The 19,715-nt window shown below is 37.5% G+C and overlaps 1 protein-coding gene and 1 pseudogene across 1 annotated transcript in view; one reads left to right on the top strand and one right to left on the bottom strand.

The window, feature by feature from the left end:
* Positions 1-15,167, bottom strand: part of RPGRIP1 (RPGR interacting protein 1) — a 54,828-nt gene extending 39,661 nt beyond the window's left edge. Inside the window, exons 1-5 of the mRNA XM_074328020.1 lie at positions 15,149-15,167; positions 10,956-11,088; positions 5,731-5,844; positions 4,906-5,011; positions 537-560 (exon numbers count right to left, since the gene is read on the bottom strand). Coding sequence (XP_074184121.1) covers positions 537-560; positions 4,906-5,011; positions 5,731-5,844; positions 10,956-11,088; positions 15,149-15,167 — 396 coding nt within the window. The remainder of the gene's footprint in view (positions 1-536; positions 561-4,905; positions 5,012-5,730; positions 5,845-10,955; positions 11,089-15,148) is intronic.
* LOC141570959 (U2 spliceosomal RNA) lies at positions 14,941-15,102 on the top strand (annotated as a pseudogene).
* Positions 15,168-19,715: the final 4,548 nt, after the last annotated feature.

Here is a 19,715-nt window from a genome sequence, read left to right as displayed (position 1 = left end):
GCAAAGTACCATGTTAACTCTAGAAGTTAAGTGTGCATTTTTCTGGTGGACACCTCGGGTGAGGAACAGCTGTGTCTGGTCATGCTGGGTCCTGGCCTTAGTGACTCTTAATCATGGATATTCACCAAGCTTCACCTGCACCACACTCACAGTGGTGACCAGAGCCAAATATTTAATAACATCAGAGAAGATCTGCAACAACTTTTGCCATATCTCACCATATCATCCATGCTAGAGGAATACTCAGGAATTTTTGAGCAAATGCTATAATTCTCTCTAGCAATAGGTTGAAAAATATTATTCCAAATATTTCTCAACTCAGATCTCATTTTCAATTTTTATGAAAACAGTGTAATATGTATCTTCTGATAATAGTAATAGTATCATTTGTCTTAATAGAAATTATATGATATAATAACTTTGATTTAGCTGACTAAATTCTGGCATTATGTTACTTGAAGATGAATCCTAATTTCTTTGGGTTTCATTGCTCTGATTATTCAGAAACAGAGATTCAAAGAATCTTTACTAAGTACCTTCTGGAGCAGAGTTTCATATGCCTGTAAGAAAAAATGAGTATTGTTTTATTGATGTATCAACTTGATGTTTATTTTTGTTTATCTCTGTAATACAAGAATATAAACATTTATTTTAAAAGATGTTATTAAAAATTCCTATAAAGCAAGTCAGTTTGTATACATGTTTACTAACTGCTGCTACTTTTCCCCTGCCCTAACTTGCTAGGTAGTCTGTAAATGTACTAGATCACACCATTTCTTTAAAAAAAATAAAAGATCACTTATTGACATTTGCATTGCACTTGGTGAATTATCCAAGAAAAACATTTCTTTTTAAACTAGGCATTATGTTACTTAGCATGCTTCAGAAAGGTCTCTTTCGAGTTTTAGAAATAGAAAAAACAACAATAACCAAATTAACAGCAATAGCTATTAATACTATTGATTGAGCAGTTACTATGTGTTACATGATACTATTCGCATCTGTTTCATTTTCTATTACATTATGATCATAATTGTTTCACATATATTATCTCATTTAATCCCTACAGCAAATCTGAGAGGCAGGTATTAGGGCCTAAACTTTAAAAATGAGAAACCCAAAGCTCAGAGAGCTAAGGCACTTGCCCAGACTCTAGTCCAGAGTCTGTGCCATTGACCATCATATTTTACTGCTAAGGGATTAAGAGAATGCAAACTTATTTTAGCGTATGTGTAAGAAAGCATGACTACAAGATAAATTGCTCAAAAAAACAAATTGTATGGCTATCATCAACAAGACAAATAGTAACAAATGTTGGAGAGGCTGTGGAGAAAAAGGAACCCTCATACACTGTTGGTGGGAATGCAGACTGGTGCAGCCGTTATGGAAGGCAGTGTGGAGGTTCCTCAAAGAATTACGAATACAATTGCCGTATGACCCAGTAATCCCTCTCCTGGGTATCTACCCAAAAAATCTGAAAACATTTAGAGATAAAGACACGTGTGCTCCAATGTTCATTGCAGCTTTGTTTACGGTGGCCAAGACATGGAAACAACCAAAATGTCCTTCGATAGATGAATGGATAAAGAAGTTGTGGTACATATACACAATGGAATACTATTCGGCAGTGAGAAAAGATGATATAGGAACATTTGTGACAACATGGATGGATCTTGAGAGAGTAATGCTGAGCGAAACAAGTCAGACAGAAAAAGCAGAGAACCATGTGATTTCACTGATATGTGGTATATAAACCAAAAACAACAAAAGAACAAGACAAACAAATGAGAAACAGAAACTCATAGACTCGGACAATAGTTTAGTGGTTGCCAGAGGGTAAGGGGGGTGGGGGGGGAGGTGAGGGTAAGGGGGATTGAATATATGGTGATGGAAGAGCTGACTCTGGGTGATGAACACATAATGGGATTTATAGATGATGTAATACAGAATTGTACACCTGAAATCTATGTAATTTTACTAACAATTGTTACCCCAATAAATTTAATTAAAAAAAAAAAAAAAAAAAAAAAAAAAGCAGATAGGAAAATAAAATATTCATTGGGAAAAAAAAAAAAAAAAACAAATTGTAAAACATACATTTAAAAAAATTGTGGATGATATTCACCATTTTAGTTCATCTCTACCACTACCACTGACATTGGTAAGGACGTTCAATTTAGAAGGGCTTTCTTCTTTCTTTCCTTTAATGCAATGGAGGAATAGATGAATTTTTTAAAAAAATCTAATCCCACAAATACAGGTATCCCCTGCTTTTCAAAAGTTTGCATTGCATTACTTCACTTTTACGAAAGACCTGCATTAGTACCTGTTTTTGCTAACCAAAGGAAATCCGAAAAGTATTCTTGCTTTTACAAAAAAAGGCGAAAAGCAAAAATTCAGTGTTTGTTTTGCAGTGAGCCTTTATAGAAGCAGCACACGCCCACAGCAGAGCAGTGGGAATGGTACCGCCAAGCTCATTCCTAGGAACCATACTCAGTATCTCAGCATCAAGCCACCAGAGCTTTGAACGGTGTCTGTGAGCAACTGTGTTTTATCTGTCTTTTATGCATCCATTAAGATGTGTCCTAAGGTATCAGAAAGGTCTAAGAGAGCTCATAAGCGTGTTACACAGCATAAAAGTGTACATAATTTAAGCATTTGATCGTGGCGAACAAAATAAGGATATTATGTGTGTGTTGAACTTACCTCTGTCCACCATTTGTACTATTTACACACAGAGAGGAAGAATCTTGAAAGCTGCAAAAATTACTATTGGTCCTGCTAGTAGCAAAGTGGTCTCTATTAGTGAGCATCCAGTAACAGATAGAATGGAAAATCTGTTGCTGAGTGGATTGCTGGGTATACAAAGCATGGTGTGTATTTATCATATCATTTCTGCTTTCATAATATACATATTAGTGTTATTTTAGGTTTCATGTGTTATTTGGTATGATTTGGTAGGTTATCTTTGTGTGTCTGGGAACTCTCCAAAATTTTCCTGTATAAATTACTGGTAAATGCATCCTTGTCATTTTGGTTTACAAAAAGCTTCATTGGAACGTTCTACTTTGAGATAGTGGGGCAGGGGGACGGGGTGGAGGGGCCTATATAGCTATTTACCCATACAACTTAAAATTATCTTCCTTCTTATATTGCCACATCCTTTAAGTGCTACCAAAATTAGCCAAATCAAAAGAATACAAGCATATGCCTAGTTCTCTACAAAGCACAGGTTTGAAGGTTGGCCTTGTAAAGGTGCCTTTAGTCCCCATCAGAACGGACACACTGAGGGAGGTCCTAATTGTGGCTAGTCTCAATGAATGGCACCACCATCATCTAATCTCCCATGCTAGAGACCCAGGCGTCATCTTCCATTTCTCCTTTTCCTTCACCCACTCCCCTTTGGTGATGAAGTCCTTTCTTCTACTTCTTGGACGTCTCCCCAAACAGTCCTTCCTCTGCAAGCCTTTCTCACTACCTTGGCTGGGACCCTCCTCCTGTCTCCCCAGGACAATTGTAGTCACTTTTACCTGATTTCTTTGCCTCCAGTCTTATGCCAGCCAAACTGTCATTCACTCTGCTGCTAGATGATCTTTCCTTGTAATTCTTGTAATTTTTGAAAAGTTGAAAATTTCAGAAGACTATAAAGACTATAATAACAGTCACCTATGAGCCTACTACCCAGAATTAATAGTTATTAGTGCTTTACAATAGTTTTTCAACAGTATTTATTTATTAAAATGTATATTCAAAAATATTTCAGACATTTAAAAAAGGCAAAGTGATGTCTTTGGGGCATAAAAATTGATTGTTGTCACCTTGCTTGAAACCTTTCTACAGTTCTCCCCTGTCTATAGGATAAAGTCTAAATGCCTGATAAGGCCTCCATGACTGGTACCTAACGTTTCTCACCTGTATGCCTTGGCCTCCATCTCTCCTCTGCTGGAAAGCTCTCCCCACTCATGTATACTGATTAATACCTGCTAATCTTTCAGTATCCCAGTATTTAACTCATGGATGTACTCCTTTATGAATGTTTTTAGGATCCTGCACCCCATCCTTGGATCTGAGTAATCTCTCTTCTGTGTCGCCCATACCCTGGAAATGCATAGCTGTTCTTGGTTACTTCTTACCAGTTGTACTTATTTCTGTAAGTTCCTTAAAGGCACGAGGTATCTAACCTATCATTATAACCTTCGCAGCCCAGTGTTTTGCACAGTTCCTGGTACTCAGTAAATACTTATTCAATAAAAGAATGGTGCCAATGTATCACTTAGGCCCTTGATGCCCTTTTCCACCATTCAGATATGCGTTTCTATTGTGTGGTAATGAGAAAAGAGCAAGAGCCTTGGCGCCAGTTAAACCTGGACTCAAAGCCGGCTCTGCCCCGTACTATTTTTATGACTTGAGCAACTTAACTTCTTTCAGGCTCAGTTCTCTCATGCGTTAAATGTACATAATACCATCAGGGCTGTTGTCAGGCTTAAAGGAGATTATGGCTGTTAAGTGTCTAGTAGAGTCCAGCACACAGAGGATCCTCAGTGAAGGATTCCTTCCCTTCCACTGTGACTGCTCTTGGCTTCCTGACTTAATTACATTCTGCCTGGGGCCCTTGGCTGGGACCTTAACCCTGATACACATTAACCCAACTTAATTCCACCTTAGTGGGCAGAGCCTGAGCCTCCTTCCCAATAGAGAGATAACGGGAAATATTGGAAAAAGAATGGACTCTGAGTTGCAAGGTTTGGATTTGAATATCACTTTTAAGTTTTGTGACCTTAGACAAGAAGTAACTTCATTTTTCTCAGTTGTTGCTCCCACCTACAAAATGGAGAAAATAATACGCAGCCCTTAACTAATTGCTTTTCCCCCCCCAAAAAAACACAGCTGATTATAGCAACTCACCTTTTGAACTTCTGATAATTGTGCTTTTGTCGCTACCAATGAGGTATTCCTTTCATGTAAGAGCTTCTTAAGTCGAATCAGCTCAATGTTCTCCTTAATAGAAGCTCTGGAGAAAGAAGACAGTGACAAAATATTCTGTCCGAGAATGGACAAAGCTAAGCACCTCTTACCCCTGATTCTGCACCAATAAGAACACCTTTCTTTTTTTAACTTTTTAAAAAATCTTTAACTTTTCTTTTTATTAGTTTCAGGTGTACAAAACAATGTAATATTTAGACATTTATCATTTATATCCCTCACAAAGTGATAGCCCTCCTCTCCCAATCTACTACCCCTCTGACATCGCATACAGCCATTACATTTCCACTGTCTCTAGAACATCTTGTTTTTACCTCTTGCCTGCCTATTTCCACCAGAACACACCAGAAATAGAAAGTGTATATACACTCCTACAATAATCTCCTTTCTCCCATTTCCCCTCTCACCACCTGAGATTTGATAGAGAAACTACCAACCCTCAATTCTGTGTTCTGAGAAAACATAATACCTATTTTTAAAATTATAGTGCTCACAGTTTCCCATAAACCTTGCAAAGGCCTGCTAAATCTGACACAAGGGAAGCGTATTCTTTTTGAACCTAGGAGATGTTTTCTTTAGTATTTGAAAAGTATTGGGGAGGCTTTGGGTTCACTAGACTCTATCTCAGTAATTCCCAGTCCTAGCTGCTTATTAGAATCATCTGGAGAGATTTTTAAAATTATATACTGCCCGGAGTCCAGCCCCAAAAAAGAACTGATGGCTTGCTGCATGGAATGCCACTCTTACCGAAGCTCTGTGACCTTCTGAGCACACTCCAGAGAGCTTCTCTGTTCAAAATCTTCATCTTTGGACCATATTTTCTCAGAAGACTTGGGTGGTTCTTCTACTTGCATAGCATTGCTGGTCATAATGTGGGCACTGTTAGGCACACATAGACCAACGAGTTTAGTCTTAAGTATGCTGCTGAAAGAAATTATACTGTTAGAATGCGGAATATTAGACACAAAAAGGAGAAACAGAAAATGCTGCTACAGCGGCTGAGAATTGGCTCTCACATATATAAAAAGAAGTTAGAAGAGTTAGTATATGTGGAAGATAATCTTACAAAATATAGCTTTTAAGTGTCAAACTGAGATAAAAATGAATTATGACCTAAGGGATAAAAATATAAAGGGAAAAACAGGGAATACCTTCAATGAAGAAAATGGCCTTTATTCTACTTTCCTTGGAAGACAGAGAAATGCTTATTTTCCATTTTTAAGCAACAAATTAGAATTTGACCTAGGGTTGACCTTCGTCTTCTCTGATTATGCTAGAAAGACTCAAAAATGCCAACATGCACTTGTTCCCTAAATGATGTATTCTTAATGAAAGCTGAAAGAGTAATAGTGCAGCATAAGTGAAAAGAACTCACAGTTCGCTGGGTTCACTGGATATTTCACCTCTGGTTTTTTCATTTGTCACATGCTCCTTGAATGTGGGAGGGGCTGTGTAGCTCAGCCTGTCCATTAGCTCTGAAAGTTTAAATAGAAAATGCAGACTCTGGCAAAAGATTTTTCCAGAACACCAACTGCTAGAACTAGAACACAAAGTGCTAGAAGTAGGGAGCCTTGAGAACTGTGGGAAATCCTTATATGGTCGACCACTGATTCCAGAAGAGAGGTTCTCAGTCATGACTCTTGCACAGATATGCAACTACAGATTTTTAAGTCAATCGGACTACACACATTCAAGTGAGTATAAACGGGAAGAAGAAAGGTGCAAGTGTGTCCAGGACAGGGACTGTATGACTAACTCTAATGCATCTTTATTTCTAGTGCCTGGTATATAACTGGTACTCAATAATGCTGAGGTTAAACTGAACTGAAATTTGTATTTATTTAGTTTTTCTACTTTTAGATGTTTTTGCCAAGATTTGGTTGGTTCAGTAGGGAGTTTGAAAATATAGGAGCATACTAAACAAAATCTAACACTGAATTTCCAGAGTAAAGATACTCCATTGCCATGGACGTAAATCAGGACTGTGTAGGCTACATGAAGGAAATTTACACACAAGATTTTACTTAGTTCAAGGTTGGGTTTCATAGAAGTCTGAGACTCTTAGCCACTTTAAATACAGGAAGAGGAGAAATTGCAACTCTTCACTCACAGCCTAACTTCTAAGCCTGGACTTCAGGAATAGGCTTTGGGAATCACTGAACCCACAGAATTGTATGCAAAGTTTTGTGTATGTGTTGTGCCTTTTTCTTGGGAGGAGGCCTCCCTTTGACCATGGTTTCAAAGGAGTCCACTTCTCCCAAAACGGCTAAGAACTCCATTTTAGAGGCACGGTAATAGGGTGAAATGCTTCTCTCCCTGACTCCACCTTATTTCCAGCCTGCATTTCTGTAGATATGCTAATTGACTGACACAGTTCTGACTGAGATTTGAGGAACTTCCATCTGACCCACTAGAGACAAAGAGATTTAGAGAGTCCCTCCCCTCTCCCCCCACTTTCTTGGATCCCATCTCTTGCCCCGCCCATTCTCTCTTGACATAAAAGAAGCATGAATTCTGGGCTCTCTTTTTTTTTTTTTTAATATTTTATTGGGGATGGGGAACAGGACTTTACTGGGGAACAGTGTGTACTTCCAGGACTTTTTTCCAAGTCAAGTTGTTGTCCTTTCAATCTTAGTTGTGGAGGGTGCTGTTCAGCTTCAAGTTGTCCTTTCAGTCTTAGTTGTGGAGCTCAGCTCCAGATCAAGTTGCCGTTGCTAGCGGCAGCTCAGCTCAAGGTGCCCTGTTCAATCTCAGTTGCAGGGGGCAGAGCCCACCATCTCTTGGAGGAAGCCGAGAAATCGAAATGGCAACCCTGTGGTTGAGAGCCCACTGGCCCACGTGGGAATCGAACCAGCAGCCTTCGGAGTTAGGAGCATGGAGCTCTAACCTCCTGAGCCACCAGGGGGGCCCTGGGCTTTCTTAAGATGGATTTGAGAAAACTTTGAAGTTTCCCATCTTCTCATTATGGTGCCATTTTGATAAATAAAACCTTTCTTTATTCCAAACACTGATGTGTTGAATATTAAATATTTGATGCACCGAGCGCATGGGCCTTGTAACGGCAATAGCACAGCTACTTGTCCCAGTAGAGGGACCTGTCTTAAGATCACTGCTGCTCACACCTGAGCTGGACATCTATGTTATCTTTCTGTCTGTTTTCTAGACCTGCTGTAGAGCAAATCCCGTTTCCGTTGTCTGATTCTCCTCTCCACAGTGTTTAACCGTGAACTGAAATTTTTGAACCTGACACCCCACTCAGGGGAGAAAAAAAAAATATTAGGGAGATAGAAAGGAATGAGAACAAGAGAACAAAAGTACAAAACAGGGTGGCAGGCAGAACAAGGCAAAGAAGAGGGAAATGTGGCTGGCAAATCAATCCTTCCCTGTGTTTTAACCTGTAGCCCTGTCGAGGGTTCGACCCTGAACCTCACCCCTCTTGGGTTTCTCTGGCACTGGTGCCCCAGCGGTGTGGAGCTGTCTCTGTCCCACGTGGACGCGAGGCTGGCTGCAGCACAGGAACTGCTGTTGCAGCGGGAGCATAAGGGGACGCTGGTGCTTAGGGGGGCGTTGCCGCCAGCCTGCATTCCGCTGCCTCCGGGCTGGCTCGGAGAGCTGCTCAGTGGTCGCCACCTCTGCCCTCAGGTTCCGTCCTGCAACAGTCAATCGAAGCAAGGCTGTCCTCATCCTATAGGCAAAAATAGAGCTGGTGGCAGGTGACTTCTTCTATGACAATTATTTCTACAGTTTATTTGGTGGCAAATAATCTGAATTAATCTGTGATAGAAAGTTATCTACTGTAATTCATTATTTGTACTTCAAAAAATTAATTTTTCTACCCCCAATACACTGTAACTCTGTGCCATCTTTGTCTATTCTGTTGCAGTGATCACACATTCATCTTAGTAAAAAATGCTGGGGCACTCCTCAAGATACTCGTGTGTATATTTATTTTGAAATTATATACATTCACTTCTGTTCAAATAAATTATGGCCATTATAAAGCAAACTAAAATACTAATTTTTAAAGGGGAAATAATTAAATATAAGTAGAAATTTTAATATTTACTTCTCCCATCCCAACGGTCTATACAGCCCTGTGTATATGCCCAATTTTAAGGATTATTAGTCTTCTAACAAACCCCAGTATGATATTCTGTGATCCCACTGCCTGTCAGTTCTGACATTTAGTATGTGGCCTTGGCATGTCATTAACCTTTTGTGCTCAGTTTCATCATCTATGAATAATGATAAAAATAGTCACTGCCTCATTAGATTGGTATGAGGATTAAATAAGTTAATACATGTAGAGTGCTTAGAACACTGACGGTGCACTGTAAACACTGTATGAGATAGCTATTATTACTTATTGTTAAGTCCAGATAAAGAAATCAAGGCTCAAAATAGCTAGGTTAACTTGCCCAAAGCAAGGGAAGGAGACAGAATCCAATTTAGTTTCTTAACATCTATAATCTCAAGTACTTTTTGGTTATCAACCAAGAAGCAATATTTTTTTGTCCCATGCAAACTTCTGACTTCAGATTCTTGAGTTCTCCACAATATGAAAGAATCTCCAACTCTGAAGAATGCCAACATATACTGGAAGCTTACAATCCTATAGATTCTAAATGAAGCTCTGAACCAGTCCTGGGGATTACCAATGAGAGGGCAAAAAGCTGCTTTTGACATCAGGGAATCGGTCCGACATAGTGCTCAGTGTTGTTTGAAGTTGGCCTGGTGCTCACAACTAGGCCATGTTTTCACCCTGTTGGACATAATCTCACAGAACAAGACCGTTCTGAGACCACGACAGAATGATACAAAGCAAGTCCAGTGCATAATCTTGTCTAAGCACAGACAAAAAGCAAGGTCGCTGGGACACCACAAAACACCAAACATCCTCCTCTCCTGGCTAATATGAGTGACTGCTATTTCTTTACCACATACAGCGTTAGCCTCACTCTGGTCTACCCTCCCTTAGATAAGATTTTTTGAGAAATCAAACATAGAGTGTCCCTGCTTTCTGACAGTACCAAATCTGGAGTCAACTCCTGTTATCTTGGACCCTCCCTCAAATCAACCAGCTGAACCCAAATCCTATAATAGTTTCTTTCTAACACAGTCTTATTGAGATGCCTTTAGTTCCCCATGGTGTGCATTTTTTCTAGCTGCAATGAGTAGTAAATCCAACTCGCTCAACTATAGGTGTACCCTTAGTGGTCTTTGGCTGGAATGCATTGACACCAATATCTTCAAAATATGTCCTAGGGATAAACCTGGAACTTTCAGAACTCCCATTCTTCTCATCTGTTTATCTACCCATACCTCACCCCAGATTCCTCTCCAGGTCTGCACCCAAGAGATCCACTTTTAAAAGCCAATACCCTAAGGTCACTGCATATAAATTTTGGAGTTAACAGCTTTCAGCTCTGCCACTCACTAGCTGTGACTTTGGGCAAGTTACTTAACCTTTTTGTGCTTTCTTTTCCTCTTAGTAATAATTCTTTGAGAGTATTAAATACGTTAATAGCACTTATAATATTAACTTATTTAATACATATAAAGCATTTACAACATACTTCCATACAATAAATGATCAATATGAATTTTGGTTTTGTTTTATAAATAAAACCCCCTTTTCTACTTGCACCTCCTATAGCCTTTATTTCCCTGAGATTTTGGCCATTCCCCATCCCCATCCCCTCTTTGGTGACCAGAGCAGGAGCCTGCCCAGTCTCTTGCTCTGTGGGCTGAAATAGCTTTTAAGGATGCTCTGTGTCCTATGGCCACAGTCTATTGATATGTTTGGCAAGAAACCCAAGTACGGCAAATATTGCTTTAAAAATTATTTTTGGAGTGAACCATTCTTGATATTTGAATTGTTTTCTGGTGCAGACATCTCAGGAAAACATATTCGTTTTGGTTTTCTGTGGTATAGGTCTGGTGTAGCTGCAGCTTTTAAAGACTTAAGGTACCTTTTCATCTCATCCTGTTGCTTCCAAGAAAGCTCCTTCAGCAACAAGTGCTCTTCACGAAGACGAAACAAACGGTCTTCCAATTCTTCCCTGCTCATCTTGCTCAAAGGTGGTTGAGTTTTTATCTTCTTACCTAAAGTCCCAGGACAGGGTAAATGGAGATTATATGCAATTTTTTAAACCCCTCAGGTCTTTCATCACATTTTGTCTAGAGGGCTTGAATCTATCTTAAGTCAAGTGTTTAAGAGGAAATGAAGAAGTATATGAAAAATGTGTGCTAAGGGACCTCTTTGTCATTCCATATCACTTCTGTATAAGGAATATCATTCAAGCATGAGATATGACTCAACTTCCTGTCTAGAAAGTACATTCTCTTTTTGAAAACATCGAAGAGGGCTGTTAGTCAACTTAATTTTTCTGTTTAATTTACTCTTATGTATTTTTTCTCCTTATTAGATAATTTGGAGCTAGAAAGAATTGTGCCCACAACCATCTTCAAATCCCCAGTAAGGAAAAAAATAGAACCTTTTTTGATTGCCAAGAATCATCTCATTTGTATATATGGTCTGGAGAAACTGTCCCCAAACTCCTTCCTTGGAATAGAGCCTCTGTTTGGTCTAAGCAGAGGAAACTAGAGAACACTTTTCAGTGTGTGAGTGTTCGCTGACCCAGGGTCAGCTCTTATCTTATGGGAACCATTCTAAAACCCCAGAACTCAGAACCACCTCAGCTACCACTACCACCTCTCTGATCTATCCTTTGGAAATGATGACAAGTAAGTTTTTATAAACAGCTTTATTAAAGTATAACTGACATGTAATACACTGAACATATTTAAAGTGTAAAATTTGATTACATTTTATATATGGTATAGCTGTGAAACCACAATTAAGATACAAACACATACATCTAGTATGTCTATTTCTACATGCTAGAAACTACTAGTTCACTCTGATACTTCCATTTAATATCCAAAATCATATTGTTTATTCTAGCCTTCTCCTGGTCCATATTTGTATCTCTCTCTCCTCAGTGAGAAACCAGCTTCTACCATCCTCAATATTTTTATTTGCTCAGTCTCTTTGAATGAAATTAGTCTCCCAACTAGGTGAGCTATGTCCTTATCCATGATACTGTTGAATCACACTGGCCTGGCCTGTGCCAGCTGAATCTCACACACACACACACACACACACACACACACACACACCAACACCAACCAGGTGACCTATTGATTTATACCTTTCTGCAATGGCAGAGAAGTATCCCATCAGTTCTGGTGGTATACCGGCCAAGAGTTTGTTTGTTTGTTTGTTTGTTTGTTTGTTTGTTTGTTTTTTACATTCTATTTTATTATGTTCTTTCGTTCTTTGTTTTTTTAACTTTGTGATGTCAACATTTTTAGTAATACAACTAAATCTGATAAAATTTTACCAGACATGATTTATTTCCCTTTGGAAATGGTGAAATCAGAAAAAAATATTAAAATTAATTTTTGAAAATATCTATAAAAATATTCCCATAATGTGGTCTTATCCATTTATGACATCAAAAGTTTTTCTTTTCCCAAAGCAAAGTTTCTAAGATAAATTTAAGATCACTTACAATGTAAAGAAAAAAAAGATACAACTTCCAAACCAACAAAATTAGAAAACAATGAAGCTGATGGCTAGGCACACTTAGCTTAACAGGAAAATACGGTCACTAAGAAGAAAATTTGTAACATGACCATAAACCTTTATGAAAATCTTCATTTACAAACACTTTTCTTCTTTTATGTTTAGCTATTTCATAAATAACAGAAGGGAAACTGGACTCAGTTGGTAATAAAACCTACAAAAGTTTCTTTTTCCACAAAGTAAATGTGCAAGTCCTCCACTTTGGCACTTCTTCCTTACCTCCTCTATTGTGCTGAAGAAATATTGAGTTCTTTTAAATTTGGGGCTGTGTGGATGGCTTCCAAGCTGATTAGACTCTCCAGGTGGTTAGCCAAAGACTCTGCACAGGGTCTGCTGTCACTCGTTCTATGACTTTTTCAACTTTGAAAACTACCTCAGCCAGTTCATTTTTCATGTGCTTTATTTGTGGAACAGTTAAAACTTTGAGAAGCACAAGATCCTGAACTGTGCACTGCTAAAGAGTGTCATGAACACACTAGATTTTTCACTTATTAAAATATTATGATTCATTTAGCATCAGAAATTGAATACTCTCTCGACATTACATGGCTTTGGTTACCTCCCAGCTTGACTAGGTCCCACCGTGAATTCTCCTTTTTTTTTTTTAATGAAACATGTTTTATTGTTAATATCTTATACAAATGAAAGCACAACCAAAACTTATCAAGTGCAGCTAAATCAAGAATAACAGGAAATTTTATAGCTGCTAATGCTACATTAAAAAAGGAAGAAAGATCTCAACTCAATCACTTAATTTATACCTTAAGAAATTTGAAAAAGAAGAGGAAAATAAACCCAAAGCAAGGAGAAGGAAGGAAATAATAAAAAAACAAATATAACAAAAAAATAGGTAATAACAAATAATAACAAAAAAATAGATAAATTGAACTTCATCAAAATTAGAAACTTTTGTGTTGCAAAAGTTTTTAAGATTTTCAATACAATCCACAGAATGGGAAAAATATTTGCAAATCAAATATTTCATAAGAGATTTGTATTCAAAATACATAAAGAAGTCTTACAACCAACAATATAGAGGCAAATAACCCAACTTAAAAAGAGGCAAAGAATCTGAGGAGACATTTTTCTGAAGAAGATAGGCAAATGGCCAATAAACACATGAAAGATGTTCAATGTGATTATTCATTAGGGAATTGCAAATCAAAACCACAAAGAGAAAGAGTAAATTTAAAAACACACACACACACACACAAGATACCACTTCAATAATAGGAAAAAGTATTGGTAAGGGTATAAAGAAACTGGAACTCTCATGCATTGCTGATAGGAATGTAACAGGGTGCAACTGCTTTAGAAAATAGTTTGACAGTTTCTCAAAATGTTAAACACAGTGCTACCATGTGACCCCACTTCTAGGTATATACCAAAGAGAAATGAAAACATGTGTCCACACAAAAATTTGTACACAGGTATTCACAGCATCATTATTCAAAAATTGAAAACAACCCAAATGTCCATCAACTGATCAATGTCTAAACAAAATATGACATGCCCATAAAATGAAATATGATTCAGCAATAAAAAGGAATGATGTATTGATGAATGCTACAACATAGATGGACTTTGAAAACATTATGCTAAATGAAAGAAGTCAGACTTTAAAAACCATATATTATATGATTCCATTTATATGAAATGTCCAGAATAGGCAAATCCATAGAGACTGAAAGCAGATTAGAGATTATCAGGGACAGGGCATGGCGGACACTGAGAATGTCTGTTACAGGGTTTCTTTTTGGGGTAATTAAATGTTGTAAAATTAGTGAATATGGTGTACAACTCTGTGAAAACCGTAAAAATTGCTGAGTTGTACACATTAAAGAGTGAATTTTATGGTATATAAATTATATCCCAATAAAACTGTTATGTATTACATATGTATTATATATAACATAAATTATATATGTATTATTATATAAGCAAATTATTTTATGTTATTATATAAATGAGGAAATAAAACATATATGGACAGTTCAAAGAATAATAATAAAATGTACACAAACATACATACCAGCTTAAGAAACAAAATTAAGAATTCTCTCTGTAACTTCCTCAACCATATTATTTCCTCTTCACCCCAGAGGTGACTACCATCTAAATGTTGTATTAATAACTGCTTTATATGACTTTATAATTTTATAAAGAAAATTAAATTTATTTTTGTCTATTATAAAGAAAATAAATTTATTATTTCATTGTATGAATATATATCAATGTACATTCATTTTCTGATCAATGGCTATTTATGTTGTTTTCATTTTTTACTATTATGAATAACACTGCCAATCGCTTCTCGGCCTTTTGGCTAAGATCAAGTGTAGTATGAATAACACTGCTATGAACATATTGGTAAATGTCTCCTGGTACACATATGCAAAATTTTCTGCAAATTTTATACCCAGAAGTAAAGTTGCATGTTCAAAATATCCCACAATGACAGACTGAAAGTTGTATTAATTATAAAAGGCATCCATCCTCAGGCACTGAATTTACCTTTTGACACTGGTACCATTAGAGGTATCGAATCTATGTCTCTAACAAGTTCTCTAATGTATTGTCCACCAGAAGATGTGTTGTCATATCAGTTCCCAAGCGGTAAGAGATCCCAGAGGACACTGAAATAAAAACACAAAAAAGTCCAGCCAATTACATGCAACTTTAGGATGCCTTTTGCAGGCCATACTTAAGTTGCAGCAGGAATTTCTCACCACTTTTGTGATGGTACATGACTCATCATAACTTTCTGGTAGTGGTGTGGGACCACTCTATACTGAAGAGTAAAACCAAGCATTCAGCAATAATGACCTTACTTTTTTAAAATGAAATCAATTTTTTCAGATTATCGAACAATACATATCATTTTGGATCATTTTTTCAGTGTCTCCTCAGCCTCGAAGCCAATGACCATCCCCTCTCTCTGGGAAAGGAGCCCCTGACCCACCCCTCCTTACCCCATTTACAGGGACTCAGCCCCCAGCCACCAGTTCATACTCTATGATACACTTCCCACAGTGATTGTTCATTGGACCAGGTGGAGACAAGTGACCTGACGTGGGACAATCAGATTCTCTTTCCCGGGAGACTGGAAATGGGACTAACAGTTAAACTAGCCTCTGTGGATGGCTAGAACTTTTATGTGAACTTGGGAGTTCTGGGAAGGTCATATTCGACTTTGTACCCTGAATAACTGGGGAAATCCTATTTGTAGAGTCCCTTCTCCACTTGGTCAACACGATTTTCCTGGGTTATAGTATCCAGTCTCCTGGCCTTACATTCTACGTATATGCATGCTGTTCCTCCCAAAATTTTTATCTGCTGCCCTGACCTTCAGCTATGTACATCTTCCTGTCTTTTAAACATTTCCACTTGCATGACTAGTAGGTATCTCAAACTCACCTGTCTCACACGGGAGTTTTGATCTCTCTCAAATGTGATATACCAGTCTTTCTCTATCTCCATAAATGGCATTACCGTCATACCAGTTCCCAATTGATTCCTCCCTTTCTGTCATCCATTACCAAATCCTCCAAGTACTTTTGAAAAAATCACCATCTCCACAGCTACTACTATAATTTAAGGCACCTGTCTCTTACCACAACTATCATGTTTTCCTAATGTTCTCCCCATTTTCATCTCCCTATCCCTCTCTCATCAATTCCACCTAAAACATCCAAAGTGATCTTCATAAAACAACTAGGTAAGGGTTCTAGAAGAGGATAAACTGGGTCAAATATATGGTGATGGAAGGAGAACTGACTCTGGGTGGTGAACACATAATGTGAGATATAGATAGTGTATTACAGAATTGTACACCTGAATTCTACGTAACTTTACCAACAATTGTCACCCCAATAAACTTTAATTAACGAAACAACAACAGCAGCAACCAGGTCATAGCATTTCCTGCTTAAAATTCTCCAATGGCTTTCCTTTACATTTAAAATAAAATCTAAACTCCTTACCATGGCCTACAAAGCCCTCCACGATCTGACCTGCCTCCTACTCCTCAGATCACTCCTGGCACCTTTCCTCCTATAGCTCACAACACTCCATGCCACTGGCCTCTTCTCTGCTCCCCAATCATCAAGCTCGTTCTTGCCTCAGTGTCTTTGCACTTTCCTGGAATGTTCTTTCCTTGCTCTTTACAGGGCTGGTTTAGTCTCTCAGCATATTTTCTTTCATCAAGAGGACTTTCTCCGACCTTCATAACTAAAGTGAGCACTTCCTCAGTTTTACTGTTATGTGGCCCAGTTTATTTTCTTTGTAACACCATACTCAGAAACTACCTTCATCTATTTACACTTGTTTATTGTCTGTCTCCTCTCAGTAAAATATAAGGACATTGGAGGGAGAAAATTGGTTTATATTGTTTATCTCTATTTCCTAGTACCTGAACAGCTCCTGGAACATGTTAGGCACCTAATAAACATATTAAATAAATGAATAGATGAATGAATAAACAAATCAAGAGAGAGTGACCCTGAGTGGCTGAGATGAGTCAAAATGTCCTGAAAGCTTTGTTCTTGATTTCAGTCTTTTCCAAAGCCTGTCTCTGTTCCTGTCCTTATGTTCCATAGGAGAGTCCTGTGTTCTATACAAAAAATTTCCCCTTTTTGCTGAAGCTAGCTTGATTTGTCAACTGAAGAAGCTTGTTCCCAAGCTTGTTTTAAACAAACAGAGAAATATAAATAAGAAAATAAAAAGCATGATAGAGAAATTCTATCACTGGGAGAGAACATTAGCCTTTTGTTGATCTACTTTCCAGACAATTCAACTTGAATTGGGTTATTCATATTCTGTTCTGTAATGTTTCATTTTTTTAAACCAAAGTAAGGAACATCTTTCCAATGACATAATTTTAAATGGATCTATACAGATTTAGCATGCCTATTTGAAGGAAGCTGAACAATCACCCAAAAGTTGACATACTTTCACATGGTAGAAAATAATCCTAGGATTAGAACAGAATGGAAGCAACCAAGGAAACCATTTTGTTTTAAAGTAAATCTCACATTTAAGCTTTTGCAGATTTGCTAAGATACCCGATCTTCCCAGCCTTCTTCTATAGAGAAGTAACGTGGAAGTGAAAGGAGAGGTGACTGCATCACAGGCCTATAGACCTGAAGGCGTTTGCAAAAATGGAGCCGTAGTGAAAGAAGAAATGCTGTGGTTCTTTAACATCTGGGCCCAGAGAAGATTGTTTTGGTTATGACTATTCCAAAATACACCACCAAAGCTGTACAGCACTGTTGAGCAACTGAAAAGTACCACTAAAACTGAAGTCAAAGAAACTCTAAGAATGAAATGGAGGTTATCAGCATGTCAGAAAAAAAAACCCAGGAAAGACTGTCAGTAAAGGTGTGATAAAGGAGCATCCAAAATCCAATGAAGTGGCCAACTTCAATCTCTCAGGAAAAACGAAGTAGAGAGAGTAAATATAAAAACCGAGGGCTTACCAATCATTTTAACTCAAAGGAATGAAAGACTTAAAGAATTCCCTTGCAAGAGTGGCCGGTTAGCTCAGTTGGTTAGAGCATGGTGTTAAATAACACCAAGGTTGCCGGTTCGATCCCCACATGGGCCACTGTGAGCTGTGCCCTCCTTCAAAGAAAAAAAAAAAAAAAGAATTCCCTGGCAGTGATATTCAGAACTGCAGTGCACGGGGCAAGGGTAGGTGAGTGAAGAATAGCACTTTACTGGTGATAGATGCATAAAGCCAGATTGATGACACCAGCAATTAAACTTATACTGATTTTATACTCACCTCTGATTAAATTTGAAGAGGATGAATTTGAATAGTGGCTGTGATCAAGAGCCTAGAAATGAAAAAGACATGGATTCACATTCTTCCTTGGCTGTGTGACCATGGACAAGTTGTTAACCACTCTGCTTAGTGTTTTTCTATCTATAAAATAGGAAAGATTAAATATATGGTGATGGAAGGAGAACTGACTCTGGGTGGTGAACACACAATGGGATTTATAGATGATGTAATACAGAATTGTACACCTGAAATCAATATAATTTTACTAACAATTGTCACCCCAATAAATTTAAAAAATAAATTATAAAAAAAAAGAAAAAAGATGCTATGAATATCTATACAGAAAAAAAAAAGGAAAGAAACACACCTCATTGATATGGTGAGGATCAATTGAGATAATGCCTATAAAAAGCTGACCATAATGTTTGGCACTTAGTAGAAGCTCCATATTAGCTAAATGCTAGCTATTTTTGTTGTTTCCACTGAACTAGTCTCTGACTAATTGATAATTCTATGTTGTATTTGTCAGTATAAGTAAATGATTTATACTATGATAGACTGTATGTCATTTTTGTGTATGTTAGTTAATATGAGTTCTCTATAACTCTGATACATCGTGCGTCTCTTCACTAGTCTATGAACTCTTTTGAGGATATCTGTATATATACTACCTAATACAGTGCCTGGTACCTGCAGATGTGTAATAATTTTTCAGCAGATGTATTATTATGACATTGGATTGACATTGGACAGAAATTGTTTTTTCTTTCTAGAATTGCTTTTAATGATTTTACAAAGTTTTGTATTAATCCTACCCACCTCCAAGAACACAGTGAGATGAGAGCCATAATGGTATCACAGATTTGAGTAGGAGAGAGGAAGAAGAAAAGAAATCCCAAAATCAGTTGACGAATTTGCTTAAAGAAATGTCAGTTGCATTTCAATAGAGTATAGAAAATAATACTGCAAAAATGTTCTTATCTTTAGAAAAATCAAGATTAAGTAGACCTGTGTGACAAAATATAGAAGTAGGGTTTTAACATTTCAAATCTAATATGGGTTAGGAATTCAAGTCTTTCTGCATAAGGAGTAAACTTTAACAGTCCCAATAAATACTCACGTCTCTGAAAGGGGAGCTGTAGTTGGGATCCTTTGAGTTGAAGATTTCGGGGAAGAAAGGGACAAATTATGAATAGATCCTTAAAGAAAAATAGTTTTCCACTTAGGTAGGGAACTCAGAAAGAGTTGATTTTATGTGAAAGGATAGAAGCAAATGAGATTTAAGCTCTGAGAAAG

This window comes from Rhinolophus sinicus, linkage group LG03 (assembly GCF_036562045.2).
Source record: "Rhinolophus sinicus isolate RSC01 linkage group LG03, ASM3656204v1, whole genome shotgun sequence".
Lineage (NCBI taxonomy): Eukaryota > Metazoa > Chordata > Mammalia > Chiroptera > Rhinolophidae > Rhinolophus > Rhinolophus sinicus.
Note: the sequence above shows the minus strand (reverse complement) of the source record. Positions and strands in the feature narration are given on the sequence as shown.